Source organism: Diaphorina citri, unplaced genomic scaffold (assembly GCF_000475195.1).
Source record: "Diaphorina citri unplaced genomic scaffold, Diaci psyllid genome assembly version 1.1 scaffold2172, whole genome shotgun sequence".
In the NCBI taxonomy this organism is placed as follows: Eukaryota; Metazoa; Arthropoda; class Insecta; order Hemiptera; family Psyllidae; genus Diaphorina; species Diaphorina citri.
Genome location: NW_007379597.1, coordinates 29,764 through 46,265, shown reverse-complemented (window position 1 = coordinate 46,265; position 16,502 = coordinate 29,764). Strand labels below are relative to the sequence as shown.

The following is a 16,502-nucleotide window of genomic DNA, read 5'->3' as shown; positions in this document are numbered from 1 at the left end:
TCATTGATTCGTGAAAATCACTTACTCCAGCATAATTGTGTTGAGTTCTATTCCAAAACAAAGTACAAATAGATAACCGTAAAGGAGCAATTACATTGGGGCAAAATGTTGCATGCAGCAATGAAGATGAAGCATGATTCAAGGCAACATCTACGTGAGCATGGCTCCAAGACCAAATCAATCCAATGCAATATCTTTGAAGCATACCTGCATACAAAATCTACGTAAGCATGGCTCCAATACCAAATCAATCCAATGCAATATCTTTGAAGCATACCCAATGTTGACCGTTACGTCATTGCAAAAGGAGCAATTACACTGGGGAAAAATGTTGCATGCAGCAATGAAGATGAAGCATGATTCAAGGCAAAATCTACGTAAGCATGGCTCCAATACCAAATCAATCCAATGCAATATCTTTGAAGCATACCCAATGTTGACCGTTACGTCATTGCGTCGCGCGTCAACTGAAATGCCTTGGATTATGAAGATGAAGCATGATTCAAGGCAACATCTACGTGAGCATGGCTCCAAGACCAAATCAATCCAATGCAATATCTTTGAAGCATACCCAATGTTGACCGTCAGAAGGCAATCTCTACGAGTGCTTCAAATGGAAGGCGCTGTCAAATTTGGAGTCGTTTTTCAACTATGATCAGTATGGCCTCAATGAGAACACGAAAGTGATCAAGATCTTTCGGGAGACTTCGGGGAAGCCCCTGTTCAACTGGCTGGACGACATTGTCACCCCCGAACGCGACCCTTACATTAAGAAACTCAATGATGGCTGTCTCGAAGGCAACACTGAAATGCCTTGGATGCATGCTTCAGTCTTCAGTGCAACATCCTAGTTGTTGCCTGGAAACATGTTTCACTGCACCATGCTTCATGTTGCCTCATTGTAATTGCGCCATTACACCTGATTAGATGCAATTTATGAAACGCAAATTAAAATTATGTTTACATTTATAGAAACATCAACAGAATAAGGAAAGTAGAAATTAAAAGATAAGAGAGCAACATGGGTTTGGGTGATAGGCTCGTGTAGAGACTGACCCAATTGTGACCCATGAATCCCCATGAATCCCATCCCAATCTCAAGTTTTAGAGCAATTGACCAGGTTTTATCTATTTGATTCGGGGAGACTGACCCAATTGTGACCCATGAATCCCATGAAAACCCATGAATCCCATCCCAATCTCAAGTTTTAGAGCAATTGACCAGGTTTTATCTATTTGATTCGGGTATGCTATATCAAACGACTTCAAAACCAAAACCGGCGGCGCGGCGGTCAATATGAGGCAAAAACCTTCTCAATGGACGGTGCTTGAAAAATTTTTGCCATTGGATTGATATGGTCATGGATTATGTTATAATGCAAGCATGCTTCACTACAGCATGTTTCATGTTGCCTTAGTATTTGCGCCTCTACTTTCAAGTACCTATGCTTGGCCGGCTTGGCGTACTTGCTTTTAAGTAGAACTTACCAAGTACTACTTACGCAGTCCATGTACATTACTCATGTTAATGTTTATTTTATGTCGAATATTGTCGAATAATTTATATGTTTAATGTTGGGTGATTCGTGTGTTTTATAATGTTGTGATAAAAATATATCGGTCTCAAAGACCGAGATTTCTGAACAATTTTTACAATTTTACGAGAGCATGTTTTTATATTCTTTAGATTTTGTTACTTTACTTAACTATATCTACAATTTAAAGTATGCATACCTACGTGGACGATGTTAATTTTTCGTGAAAAACAAAGTGTTAATACCCGAGAACACAGTCCCAGTTTAAACTTTTTAAGTTAAACTTTATCCAAGTTAAACCATTCGATTTTAGCATTTTAACTTCTTTCAAGCAACGTGATTATTGGTTGATTTTAAACTTTTAGCCAATCAGATTGTTTTATGCAATGGTTTAACATTGAAACCAAGTTCAAACTCAGCTTGTATATCCGGCATCGGCAATAGTAGAAGAAACAAAAGAAAATACTGGAAAAGGTAATCAACTAGTCATTGGTAAAAAAAGGAAATCATTGAAAATGAACAAAAAGAACAAAATAGCCAAAGTTGTCCTTACCACCCGGGACTGATTCTCAATTATTTTCTAATAAAAAAAGTTCTCACTATTTTACTCCACATGAGGTTAAAGTCTTTGTTATTATATCACTCTTTCACGTTGCACCTAATATTCTGGATTAGATGATCTGGGTTTTTACCCAGAGGAAGGCATGGTCTGATAGGTCTGTCGTAACGTAACGATCAGTTAAAAAATATTAGGTGGTTATTGATAGATACCAGATTCTAGAATTCTGTGTTGCGGCCAGTCGACTTTCGAGTCAGTCGAAAAATAAAGTGACACACTTTCGTTTCTTTCCAAGCTGTCTTTTTTCCTCATTTCTTATATCCAACATTGGCGACGAGGGTAAATCATCCATACGATGGAGTTGGAAGAATTGAAGAAGAAGAGGTCGGTGTACAAAAGGAAGCTGACCATGACAATGAATGAAGTTTCGGATGCTACAGTTACATTTACATTACATGGATTGGAAGCGAAAGAGAAGGTGTTGGATCTTTTGCAAGAGAAGTACGAGGTGATACAGGAGTCTATCAATGTGTTGGTACCGGATGAGTTTGAAGAGCAGATAGATTACGCATGTGAAATGCTAGAGAACTTCACTCGATTAATGAGGTTAAAGTCTTTGTTATTATATCACTCTTTCACGTTGCACCTAACATTCTGGATTAGATGATCTGGGTTTTTACCCAGAGGAAGGCATGGTCTGATAGGTCTGTCGTAACGATTAGTTCAAAAATATTAAGTGGTTATTGAAGACAGTATCTACTATTTATCAGGCGAGGCTGATCTTTTTTTTTTTTTAGAGGTTTGGTAAAGGGAACTGTAACACTGGAGTTCTTATCCTTCCGAAATCGAAGAGAGGAAGAGAGGGAAGACAAGATAGGAAAAAGCTTTGAGTTTCGAGAACGAAGCTTATTTGTTTGGGCTAAAGTGTACCTTGGGCGAGAATCGGGCTCGCGACATAGCGCTTTCAAGAAGTTGAAGATAGAGGCTCTACCATCCAAGCTAACTAGGCTAGTTGATTGGGAATATTGACATCTCCAATTCTCCACTGATGTTATGTTTTATTGGGAGTTGTGTCATCTCCACCAAATAAAATTTCATTGAAAATTTTAGCACCTCCACTTACCTCTTACGATTTTACACTTATGATATTTTATACATTTTTTTCATATTATGTGTTTTATTGGTTATTTGTTTTAATTTCATATATTTTATTGGTAAACTGAACCACTAGTTTCGAAGGTTTGAGGTCCATCCCTGATTCCCTGCGTAAACCGCGGGTTCATAGATTTATCTCCTTCAGGATATCGGAGATAAATCTGGTAAACACACTATACCCTACACTACCTTCTCTACTACTATCTTCTTTAGAGGGCTTACCCAAGTTGCCCAATACCCAGATCGATCTAGGAAAGATAACCAAAGTATCTATTCTGTCGAGTTATAGTTCACCAGAACAGATTGGAACATAATTATTCTGGGGGTTTACCCACCCATTATTAAAAAAATATTATGAACACAGCACATCATCTAGGTACAGACGAACCTCGATTATTTCAACTTATTGGGACCGTTGGTAGTTGAAATGATCGGGGTTGAAATGATCACTTTCTATGATCTTTTCCTCTGATAAGATAGGATATCCTTTGAAAGATAACTGCTATGGTCTTATCGTCCCGAAATCGAAGAGAGAAGGAAGACAGGATAGGAGAAAGCCAGCCGTTCCGAGAACGAACATTAATAGAGTCACAGCCACCTGTAGGTAGCCAAAAGTCACCAAACCTTATTGTTAAAAAGTGCCCAGAGTGCCAACTATTGTTAAAAAATTCCTTATAACTTATTGGCCATCTAGCGAGGTATCCATTATCCAATTAGGTGGACCTGATCAGGTGTACCTGTTAGGTCTACCTGATAGTGAGTGGCTGGCCTAAAAGGCCTTAACCTTTCGAAAAGGTACAACTAAGTACTAGGACACTAGGTAGATAATGTTTAGTGCTTAGCACATTGCATAGTTACATTAGAATCTAGGCAGTCATACAAAAGGAAAATAAATTTCAAAGCTAGGGAACATGGTTGTTTCAAATGTTTGAGTTACGGTTGTCGTGTAGGGACCACCGCACCGTTTGAGATAGGTAATCAGTGATTAATGTTAATCAACCAATCAGAATGCAGCATTTTAAACTTTGATCGAAAATGCTGCATTTTGATTTGTACACTGAAATAATTGATTTTTACCTCAAAGTGTTTTCCTGGGTCTTGGGTTTGACATGAGGGTAAAGTTAGAAAGTCAGAAACGCAACTATCACGTTACGTCATGTCACGTGACGTGATAGTAGTGTGGCTGTCCTGAACGAAATTACCTACAATATTACGGGAAAACATTGAACTGATGTGTCGAGTTATAGTTCACCAGAACAGATTGGGACATATTCTGGGGGTTTACCCACCCATTATTAAAAAATATTATGAACACAGCACATCTTCTAGGTACAGTCGAACCTCGATTATTTCAACCTATTGGGACCGTTGGTAGTTGAAATGATCACTTTCTATGATCTTTTCCTCTGATAAGATAGGATATCCTTTGAAAGATAGAAAAAACCAATGGATTTTGGGGTTGAAATAATGGAAGTTGAAATAATCGAGGTTCTACTTTGCATAGACGTAGATAAGTATAGGTATACGTAAGATCTTTGTACCTAATTCAATACAATATACATGGGTAGGTAATACATTTGTGTAGGTACTTGTAGATATTTACATACGTAGATATAAGTACCTACATAGGGTTATTATTTACTTACTCAAAATAGATAAATAATTAACCAAATCGAATGTTTAGAAGTGTGGGTGTCAAATGAGTTTAGGTACTATGTCCTCTTTTATGTCTCCTATTGGAATTGCATAACGTCCCGTGTTGTAAAAAATACTATATGTAACCATGTTATGCTCGGTACCTACATCTACTATCGAGTAAGGTCAGCCACTCACTACCCGGTAGACCTGACGACAGGTACACCTAATCAGGTCTACCTGATAGTGTGTGAGCACACACTATCAGGTATGAGGTAGACCTGACAGACGGACCATTTCTGCCGTACCTGCCAGGTAGTGTTAGGTGTACCTGATAGTGTGTGTGCTCATCAGGTATCAGGTCTACCTGATAGTGAGTGGCCGGCCTAAGTTTGGTCCGCAGGTCGGTGACATTATATCATCAAGACACAACACATGAGTCATGATTTGGTTTGGCATCAGTCAATAAATTCAAGTTAGTCATACTGAGGGTGTATTGTATTGAGATCAACTGAAATCAGGCAGTGGCCTTGCGATTTTAGACCCTCCCTTCAGGTTTTACCTCTTAGGCCAGCCACTCACTATCAGATAGACCTGACAGGTACGGCTGAAAAGTCCCCCTGTCAGGTCTACCTGATAGTGAGTGCTGGTCCTAAGGAATCACAATAAAACTACATCTACCTACTACTAACCTCAGTGGCCGAGTGGTTGAGAGCACTGACTCTTTAACCTGGAGGTGCTCGGTTCGAATCCCAGCCAGGGCAGAAATTTTCTGAGCAAACTTTTCCGTTCTTGGATAGACATGGGTACAATGCACTGTGAAGTCCAATACCTATTATTAATTATTACTTAATATGTACCTACTGGAAATACCTACGACCTACGAGCAGAGTAATAGTATTAGGTAAAAGCATTGAATCACACATAGAGACACAGAGACTGCGTAGGAAGCGTAGGATATTGACAAGTTCCTTAGCATTTCACCTAGATATTTGCAATGATGTGATCATAAAGGAGTAATAAACATGTAATAAAACAGAATATTCACGCGGAACTAAAGTTTGAAAGTGTAGGAGTTTATGTTCCTGATGACTTGGTAATGTTATGTCAGAGGATAATCTTCCATGACTCAGCGCGGATCACACTATATGCTGGCACGCTGGAGGTCTCGGTTCGATTCCAGTCAGAGTTGGTGTTTTTTAGTCCGTCCTTCCTTTATTAAATTACAATAGTAATAATAAAAGGTATAGTGGACGGACTATTGTATTCGCTTCGGTGTCGTCTGTCGGTCTGTCTGTCAGTCTGTCGGTCTGTCTGTCGGTCTGTCTGTCCCCATAGAAGGACTTATCCAAGCCTGGTCGACCTATATATCAAATTAAAGGTCTGTCTGTTCCCATAGAAGGACTTATCCAAACCTGGTCGACCTATATATCAAATTAAAGGTCTTTTTACCAGGATCACGAAAATGGTGGTGCAAATTTTGTCCAGAAAACCATAAAGCCAAAGAAACAAAAAAACTGGTTTTTGGGGGATTTTTTTTTTTCACATATTCCAATGTCAACTCTACGGCGAACAAATTCCGAAGCGCGCTCTATGATGGTTAGGTAGAACACAAAAACCAGGTGACCTTGAGAATCGTCGTCAAAGGCTGTTAGAATGAATCTGAATCTCTGATCTTGAAATTTGTCGCGACGACCTATGAACTCAAAGCGAGAAAGTTTTAGATAACACTTCAGTCGATCATTTAAGACCGGTGTTAGCGTTACCTACGTTAAGCTACGCTGAGGAAGGCCAATAAATGGATGGGTGACTTAAACATTATATTGGGAATAAAGGGAGAACGGGCTCTAGTCTTGATTTGTTTTACCTCAAAGTGTTTTCCTGGGCCTTGGGTTTGACATGAGGGTAAAGGTAGAAAGTCAGAAACGCAACTATCACATCACGTGAGCTCACGTGATAGTAGTGTGGCTGTCCTGAACGAAATTACCTACAATATTATGGGAAAACATTGAACTGATGTAGGTACATCCTTCTGACTCCCCATGAGCTCACGTGACGTGATAATAGTGTGTTTCTACCTGAAGTCCTGTATGACCCATTGTTTAAGGTGGACCTGATCAGGTGTACCTGTTAGGTCTACCTGATAGTGAGTGGCTGGCCTAAAAGGCCTTAACCTTTCGAAAAGGTACAACTAGGAACTAGGACACTAGGTAATGTTTAGTGCTTAGCACATTGCATAGTTACATTAGAATCTAGGCAGTCATACAAAAAGAAAATATGACCCATTGTTTAATTTTCAGACAATCAGCACCAAAATGCAGCATTTTAAACTTTGATCGAAAATGCTGCATTTTGATTTGTACACTGAAATAATTGATTTTTACCTCAAAGTGTTTTCCTGGGCCTTGGGTTTGACATGAGGGTAAAGGTAGAAAGTCAGAAACGCAACTATCACGTCATAAGAGCTCACGTCACGTGATAGTAGTGTGGCTGTCCTGAACGAAATTACCTACAATATTATGGGAAAACATTGAACATCTTTCTGACTCCACATGAGCTCACGTGACGTGATAATAGTGTGTTTCTACCTGAAGTCCTGTATGACCCATTGTTTTTCAGACAATCAGCACCAAGTTCCAATGTCAACTCTACGGCGAACAAATTCCGAAGCGCGCTCTATGATGGTTAGGTAGAACACAAAAACCAGGTGACCTTGAGAATCATCGTCAAAGGCTGTTAGAATGAACCTGAACGCATTTACGAAGCGCCAGTGGCTGACATTGATAGTGTTCAGTATAGCGGACTTCTGCAATGCCATTTGCGTCTCGCTACAAGCGCCCTTTTATCCGCACGAGGTAAGTTGAGGGACATACTACGACGTGCTACGACACAGATCCTTTTATCCGCACGAGGTAAGTTGAGGGACATACTACGACGTGCTACGACACAGACCACACGAGTCTAATGTATAGCAGTTGTTTCATGTATAGCAGTTTAGCAGTTGTTTCACTGCTACGAAATAAGAATGGCGATGAAAGACTAAAAGGAAAGAGAAAAAATGAAGTGTTGACTTTATGTAAATGCTATTTATCAAACCGAATGATGAGGCAAGGACTGCTACATCATCCTCATGTTGTTTTTGTTGCTGTTGTTGTTGTTGTTGTTGTTGTTGCTGCTGCTGCTGCTGTTGTTGTTGTTGTTGTTGTAGCGGTGTATGATCTCTATTTATAGTCCTACGGCAAGACACTAGTCTGCTCCTTGACCAGGTCAGCCAGGTCTTTATTTATCAAACCGAATGATGAGGCAAGGACTGCTACATCATCCTCATGTTGTTTTTGTTGCTGTTGTTGTTGTTGTTGTTGTTGTTGTTGTTGTTGTTGTTGTTGTTGTTGTTGTTGTTGTAGCGATGTATGATCTCTATTTATAGTCCTACGGCAAGACACTAGTCTGCTCCGTGACCAGGTCTCCCAGTCAGACCACCATCCTCATCGATAAATTTATTGAACTTAATCGATTTAACTTTATCCATTCAAAGTTCAATAATTTTATCAAAAGCTCGGCTCAGTACTGATTCTTGTTTGTTTATTTTGTATGGATTTCAGGCGGAAAAGAAAGGTGCCACACCCACCGAGTATGGCTTTGTATTTGGAGTATTCGAGCTTGTTGTATTTCTGATCAGTCCCTTCTATGGACAACATGTAAGTTTCTTAAACTCAATAAAGTATTTTCTGCCTTGTAAGCACTGGGTCGCGGGTTCAATTATATCACAGCATTACGAAGTGCCTCCTTTACTATTCTCATTTATCATCAATCTTTTTACACTGGTACTGCCGCTCTCAATAAAGTATTTTCTGCCTTGTAAGCACTGGGTCGCGGGTTCAATTCTATCACAGCATTACGAAGTGCCTCCTTTACTATTAATTTTGGACAACATGTAAGTTTCTTGAACTCAATAAAGTATTTTCTGCCTTGTAAGCACTGGGTCGCGGGTTCAATTCTATCACAGCATTACTAAGTGCCTCCTTTACTATTAGTTGGCGATGAAAGACTAAAAGGAAAGAGAAAAAATGAAGTGTTGACTTTATGTAAATGCTATTTATCAAACCGAATGATGAGGCAAGGACTACTACATCATCCTCATATTGTTTTTGTTGCTGTTGTTGTTGTTGTGGCGGCGGTGTATGATCTCTATTTATAGTCCTACGGCAAGACACTAGTCTGCTCCCTGACCAGTGACCAGGTCTCCCAGTCAGACCACCATCCTCATCGATAAATTTATCGAACTTAATCGATTTAACTTTATCCATTCAAAGTTCAATAATTTTATCAAAAGCTCGGCTCAGTACTGATTCTTGTTTGTTTATTTTGTATGGATTTCAGGCGGAAAAGAAAGGAGCCACGCCCACCGAGTATGGCTTTGTGTTTGGAGTGTTCGAGCTTGTCGTATTTCTGATCAGTCCTTTCTATGGACAACATGTAAGTTTCTTGAACTCAATAAAGTATTTTCTGCCTTGTAAGCACTGGGTCGCGGGTTCAATTCTATCACAGCATTACGAAGTGCCTCCTTTACTATTAATTCTCATCTGCTCGTATCATCAATCTTTTTACACTGGTAATGCCGCCACTGGTCACTATTCGATGAAAGTAGCTATTACTGCTATTAGGTACTCAATTCTAAACACAGAGTCTAAAAAACTCCGACCCCACCAGGAATTGAACCCGGGACTTTCGGCATATTGAGATTAACTGAAATCAGGCAGTGGCCTTGCGATTTTAGACACTCCCTTCAGGTTTTACCTCTTAGGCCAGCCACTCACTATCAGGTATTAGACCTGACAGGTACAGCTGAAAAGGTCCGCCTGTCAGGTCTACCTGATAGTGAGTGCTGGTCCTAAGGAATCACAATAAAACTACATATAGGTACCTACTACTAACCTCAGTGGCCGAGTGGAGCACTGACTCTTAACCTGAAGGTGCTCGGTTCGAATCCCAGCCAGGGCGGAAATTTTCTGAGCAAACTTTTCCGTTCTTGGATAGACAAACGTACCTACAATGAACTGTGAAGACCATTACCTATTATTATCTATGTACTGGCAATACCTACGAGCAGAGTAATAGTATTAGGTAAAAGCATTTAATCACACATAGAGACACAGAGACTGCGTAGGAAGCGTAGGATATTGACAAGTTCCTTAGCATTTCACCTAAATATTTGCAATGTTCGGCCACGGAGGTTGCGTTATGGAATAGAATGTAATTCGTATTAACAATTTATAAATCTCAGTGATATCCAATTTTTCCAAGCCTTCAAGCTAATCTTTACCATCTTTCTCGCTTTTCAGCTGAACAAAATCGGACCCAAGTACCTCTTCAACGGAAATTCTCATCTGCTCATATCATCAATCTTTTACACTGGTAATGCCGCTACTGGTCGCTACGCGATGAAAGTAGCTATTAGGTACTCAACTCCAAACACAGAGCCTAAAAAACTCCGAACCCACCAGGAATTGAACCCGGGACTTTCGGTGAGCACGCCTTGTGTCATACCCACTCGGCCACGCTAATGCCGCCACTGGTCGCTACTCGATGAAAGTAGCTATTAGGTACTCAACTCCAAACACAGAGCCTAAAAAACTCCGACCCCACCAGGAATTGAACCCGGGACTTTCGGCGAGCACGCCTTGTGTCATACCCACTCGGCCACGGAGGTTGCGTTATGGAATAGAATGTAATTCGTATTAACAATTTATAAATCTCAGTGATATCCAATTTTTCCAAGCCTTCAAGCTAATCTTTACCATCTTTCTCGCTTTTCAGCTGAACAAAATCGGACCCAAGTACCTTTTCAATGGGGGTATCTTCACGACGTCCAATTTTTCCAAGCCTTCAAGCTAATCTTTACCATCTTTCTCGCTTTTCAGCTGAACAAAATCGGACCCAAGTACCTTTTCAACGGGGGTATCTTCACCACCGGCATATGTGCCATCTTGTTCGGCTGTCTGGACATGGTCGAAGGCCATTACCCGTTCATCATCCTGTCGTTTGTCATCCGGATTGTCGAGGCCATGGGCAATGCGGCCTTCCTGACAGCCAGCTTTGCCATCATCGCCATGGAGTTTCCGGACAATGTGGCCACTACGTTTGTGAGTATTATTATTATTATTGTTATTTTATTATTTTTTTCCAAGTAGCTTAAAGCAAAGGATGGCGATTTCTATAAAATATTAGCATGAAAAGGGCCTATGAGTAAAAAAAGGTTGAGAATCACTGGCTTAAAGTAGATAATTTTTCTGGGAAAAAGTTAATGTTTGATTGGAGTTTGATATCACTTGGTCAAAGAATCGAGGTTTGATCCCTGACACTTATAGGTAGGACACTTTTTTGAGAAAAAAGTGTTAGTGAAGGGGTGAAGCCCAAAAAATCCCGTAGGAATGATAGAAAGCGGTACTGAATGCCAATCTCTGTTTGATTACTCTTCTTGGTAAGAGGGGCACTTTTTCACTTTTAAAGGCTTTTTCCTATGATTTACACCCCACAACAATTCTCGCTCTAAAAGTGTGTCCACATATAGTCGACCGGCCATCGATCGATGTCGACTGACCCGTCCACACTGCCTCAACAACATAGATTTTCCTCGTTGATCGACGGCCAATCGACTATGTTTGGAGACACCGATCGATGTCGACTGACCCGTCCACACTGCCTCAACAACATAGATTTTCCTCGTTGATCGACGGCCAATCGACTATGTTTGGAGACAACTTTAAGTCACACTGAAACAATTTTTTTTTTCAATCAGATTTTTGGAATTGATGCTTCATACAGAGATGTCTCAATCAGAAAGATTCAGAATTCCCCATCCTAACTCCCAACTCATCTTTCAGTCTTTAGACAATGTTTCTTTAGACCACATAATCTTACTCTAGCACCTCAATTCGTATCTGACGCACCTCAATGACTCACTCTTCACACCTAGACGAGAAACTTACAAACTGGAACACAAGAAGATAGTAACTCCAGGCACTTCCCAGTTTGGGTAATCCCCGGAACACCATAGTAAACATATAAAAGAATCTACTGCCCCAGATTTTGACAAAGAACACGTTACTTGCATAAATTTGTTCCGAGAAACAAATTTGCATTGTGAACAAATTATGAACAAAGATGTGAAAGTTTGTGTGGTCATTGCTTTGTTGACAGTTGGTTGTGGTGTTATCTAACTCTCTGTACGGGTAGGAGTACTTAGACTTAGTGAATTGTTGTAGGTGTACTTGGTGATGGATGAGGGCAGTGACCAGTGACACTGTAAGAGAGGATTTAGATGCGGGTGGATCTAGGAAATTTCGTTTTAACTTTCTTCTAATTACTAGATGAAGAAAGAAGAGAATTGAAAGGGATGTAGATTTTGGACTTAATGGGATGAATCCCAGGTCATCATATGAGTCGAATTTATCTGAATGTATTCCGTTTACAATGCAAGCAGTTCAATATGAAATGCATGGTCAATCTGGTCAATTCAGTCATGTAACCAAATATGTCATCTCTCTCCACTTATGACAAAATGGTCAGAATAGAAATTGATGCTGTATTGTATTACCTACATACCTACCTACAAAACCTACACCGTACATACCGACTGTTACGTAGCACCAGAATCCTATTGGTTCTTCTTGTTACAGTTGTTACACTAGGTGCCTAAGTACCTTCACATATGTAATATGTATATTGTGTACCATGTATAGTTGTTAACTACAGTTCTTACTATGTCACCATTGTCACCTACATTAGGAACATTAGAGTTGGACACAGAATTATGTAAAACTCCAGAATCATGCAGTATTCTGATGTTACATGTAGCACCTCATTCTGTTGTGCGAGTACAGAGTAGGTTGTACATCACCCACACCTTAAATGGAGATTATAATACATGGAGATTACACTTATCAGTTCGTATTACTATACTTACATAACCGGATTATCGCATCCCATCAGATTTACGTCTAAGAATAGAATAGAAAGGTTATCTTGGGGTTAGTATTGTGATTTTTGTTTTGGAATTAGAGGTGTCAATCTTGGAAACTAGTATTGCCTATAAGGATAAAAATAAGACATTTCCAAATGTCCTCATGTATTGTTTTTAAGTGTTTTTGTTCTTTAGGTGTTCTAATGTTTTTAGGTGACGAGAGTTTTGCCCTGCTCTAACCTGCCTATCTACCTACTCACGGTAATGTCACCGAAAAGCCAGAAAAACCTCGTACCACCGAAAAGCCAGAATACCAACAATGTTAACGTGTTTGACTCCTGTGATGTATTGGAAACTGGTGAACTTTTATAACCCAAAAACCACACAATTTTTCGGCAAAAAATAAGCAAAAAAAAAAAACTTTTGTGTTTCCTTCATTAATTTTTCACGTTTTTCATTTTTCGTGTTAATTGGTCGATTGGCCCCTAGGTATTAACTGACTCGTGACGGGGTTATCGAGTTAGGTACTACGGAACTAGAGGGTTGACCTTAGCAAAAGAAGGCTCAATGTGCTGATAACCTGAGCTAGGTATACTAAACACTCGCAGAAAGTGTGAACTTAAACTCCGGGCGTTGAAGAAAGTTGGAATGATGAAATTCTGGTCCTGGTTTCCTAATCGAAAGAACGAAGTGTGTTCTTATTTTAACTCGACTAGAGTTTGAATTATTATTTTATTTTAGAGGTCTGATAGAGAGAACTGTAACTTCTGAGGTCTTATTGTCCTGAAATCGAAGAGACAAGGAGGCCAGTAGGAGGAAGCCAGTCCCTCCGAGAACGAACCTTATCTGTTTAGGAAGTTAATTCCGGGCCGGGCAAAATAGCTATCCTACAAGCTAACTAGTCTGGCAAGATTCCGTCTTTGGTTTTCTAGGCAGTTCTATTTACAAAGGGGATATTGTTGACATTGAAAAAGCCCCGGGCGGAAATTGAACCCACGACCTAGCGCTTACAAGACAAATAAATAATTTTATGAATGGGTTTCATTAGTCCGTCCGTCCGTCCTTTAATTATTAATGAAACTTTGGGTTTCATTCATAAAATTGTTTGCCTTGCTCACCTACGAGAACTTTCTTCTCATGCGTAGGCAAAATTTCATTGATTCGTGAAAATCACTTACTCCAGCATAATTGTGTTGAGTTCTATTCCAAAACAAAGTACAAATAGATAACCTTAAAGGAGCAATTACACTGGGGAAAAATGTTGCATGCAGCAATGAAGATGAAGCATGATTCAAGGCAACATCTACGTAAGCATGGCTCCCAGAACAAATCAATCCAATGCAATATATTTGAAGCATCCCCAATGTTGACCGTTACGTCATTGCGTCGCGCGTCAACTGAAATGCCTTGGATGCATGCTTCAGTCTTCAGTGCAACATCCTAGTTGTTGCCTGGAAACATGTTTCACTGCACCATGCTTCATTTTGCCTCATTGTAATTGCGCCATTGCACCTGATTAGATTTAATTTATGAAACGCAAATTAAAATTATGTTTACGTTTATAGAAACATCAACAGAATAAGGAAAGTAGAAATTAAAAGATAAGAGAGCAACATGGGTTTGGGTGATGGGCTCATGTAGAGACTGACCCAATTGTGACCCATGAATCCCATGAAAACCCATGAATCCCATCCCAATCTCAAGTTTTAGAGCAATTGACCAGGTTTTGGTGACTCAATGGTCTAACAGTCCTGACCTGTTGATCAAACATGTGTATGGTATATCAAACGACATCTCTGCATCACATGGTCATTCATTCATTCCTGGAATTCATATTGACCTCCATGGAATCTATGCTTATCAGCTGAGCTACCCGAATCAAATAGACCTCCTAGATAAAATAGACTCCTAATATTGACTTCTGAAACGTTTAAGAACACACCTAACTATTGACAATATGACATTTACCTTGTGGTTTGCTCACACTTGTCGTGAGTTTCATCCGATTTCTTTCCGAATGTCCTGTAGGCAATCCAAACGACATCTCTGCATCACATGGTCATTCATTCATTCCTGGAATTCATATTGACCTCCATGGAATCTATGCTTATCAGCTGAGCTATCCGAAACAAATAAACCTCCTAGATGAAATGGACATATCAAACGACATCTCTGCATCACATGGTCATTCATTCATTCCTGGAATTCATATTGACCTCCATGGAATCTATGCTTATCAGCTGAACTACCCGAATTAAATAGACCTCCTAGATAAAATAGATTCCTAATATTGACTTCTGAAACGTTTAAGAACACACCTAACTATTGACAATATGACATTTACCTTGTAGTTTGCTCACACTTGTCGTGAGTTTCATCCGATTTCTTTCCGAATGTCCTGTAGGCAATTTAATATGAGTGTTGGCTGATCACACTACACACGTCACGATTTAATTCCGAACGACACAAAATGTCCTTGTAGACGATATAATATCAGAGTGTTCTCACATCCTTCCCCTGGTTTAATTCACTCCCTTGCGCATGCGTTGATTCTACCCCCTCCTGCCCTGATTGGATCCCCTGATCCTGCGCACTCAGCTCTCTCCCCTGATCCGACTCACTCTGCGCATGAGCCGAAACGTTCTGCGCTGATTGACTCTCCTGCGTCGATTCGCTCCTCTGCGCATGCGCCGAAACGCTGTTAGTTGATTGGCTCTCCGATTCGTTCCGAAGTTGCATTTTCCGGGCGTGCACCAATCGGTTAATGTCGTTAAACGTCGTCACCATGGGCGGACTGGTTTCCAGCGTTCCCCCTCCTCTGCTCCCGGTTGCGCATGCGCTGTAGACCTCTGCGCAGTCCAACTGGTCCTGCCCGTCCTTAGCCGCCTTCATGTAGCGGAAGAAGCGCAGGATTTCCGGATTGTCCGAGGTGGGCTTGCGTAGTTCGTTGAGTTCCCTGTAGGGAGATAATAAGGGGAAATTATGAAAGTTCAAAGTGACTGTATTAGTGCTAAGGCCAGCTACTCACTATCAGGTAGATCTGACAGGTACGGCTGATCAGGTCCACCTATCAGGTCTATCTGATACCTGATGAACACACTCACTATCAGGTAGACCTGACAGGTACGGCTGAAAAGGTCCTCCTGTCAGGTCTACCTAATATCTGATGAGCACACATACACACCATCAGGCATCAGGTAGACTTAACAGATTCGGCTGAAACGGTCCGTCTGTCAGATCTACCTGATGTCCTGATGCACACACACTACTTATTAGGTAGACATGACACCTAATCAGGTCTACCTGATTGTGAGTGACTGGCCTAAGGTAATAGCAGATCCAAAATTTCAAAATGACCAGTTAGCTTGAAGGGTAGCTCGTCTGCCTTGTAAGGGCTAGGTAGATTCCCGCCCGGGCCGGATTTTATCCTAAACAGATAGATTTTGTTCTCTGAACAGATGGATTTCTCCTATCCTGTCTTTCCTCTCTCTTCAATTTTGGGACGATAAGACCTAACAGTTACAGATCCTTCTATCAAACTTCTGGTATTAGCTCTCCTGCGTCACATCGGTTCCCCTGTAACTGCTGGCATCCCAACAGCCACCCCAAAGCAGCAAACCACCGGGGGGGGGGGGGGAAGGGGGTGGTGTACTCA

At 40.5% G+C, this 16,502-nt stretch overlaps 2 protein-coding genes across 2 annotated transcripts in view; one reads left to right on the top strand and one right to left on the bottom strand.

The window, feature by feature from the left end:
- The first annotated feature begins 7,502 nt into the window (after positions 1–7,502).
- LOC103518385 (MFS-type transporter SLC18B1-like) lies at positions 7,503–11,075 on the top strand. Its single transcript, XM_026830202.1, has 3 exons — positions 7,503–7,739; positions 9,265–9,360; positions 10,806–11,075. Exons 1-3 carry the CDS (start codon positions 7,626–7,628, stop codon positions 11,073–11,075), a joined length of 480 nt encoding a protein of 159 aa, XP_026686003.1. The 5' UTR covers positions 7,503–7,625.
- A 4,265-nt stretch (positions 11,076–15,340) lies between these two features.
- Positions 15,341–16,502, bottom strand: part of LOC103518384 — an 11,921-nt gene continuing 10,759 nt past the window's right edge. The window contains exon 4 of the mRNA XM_026830201.1: positions 15,341–15,803. Coding sequence (XP_026686002.1) covers positions 15,341–15,803 — 463 coding nt within the window. The remainder of the gene's footprint in view (positions 15,804–16,502) is intronic.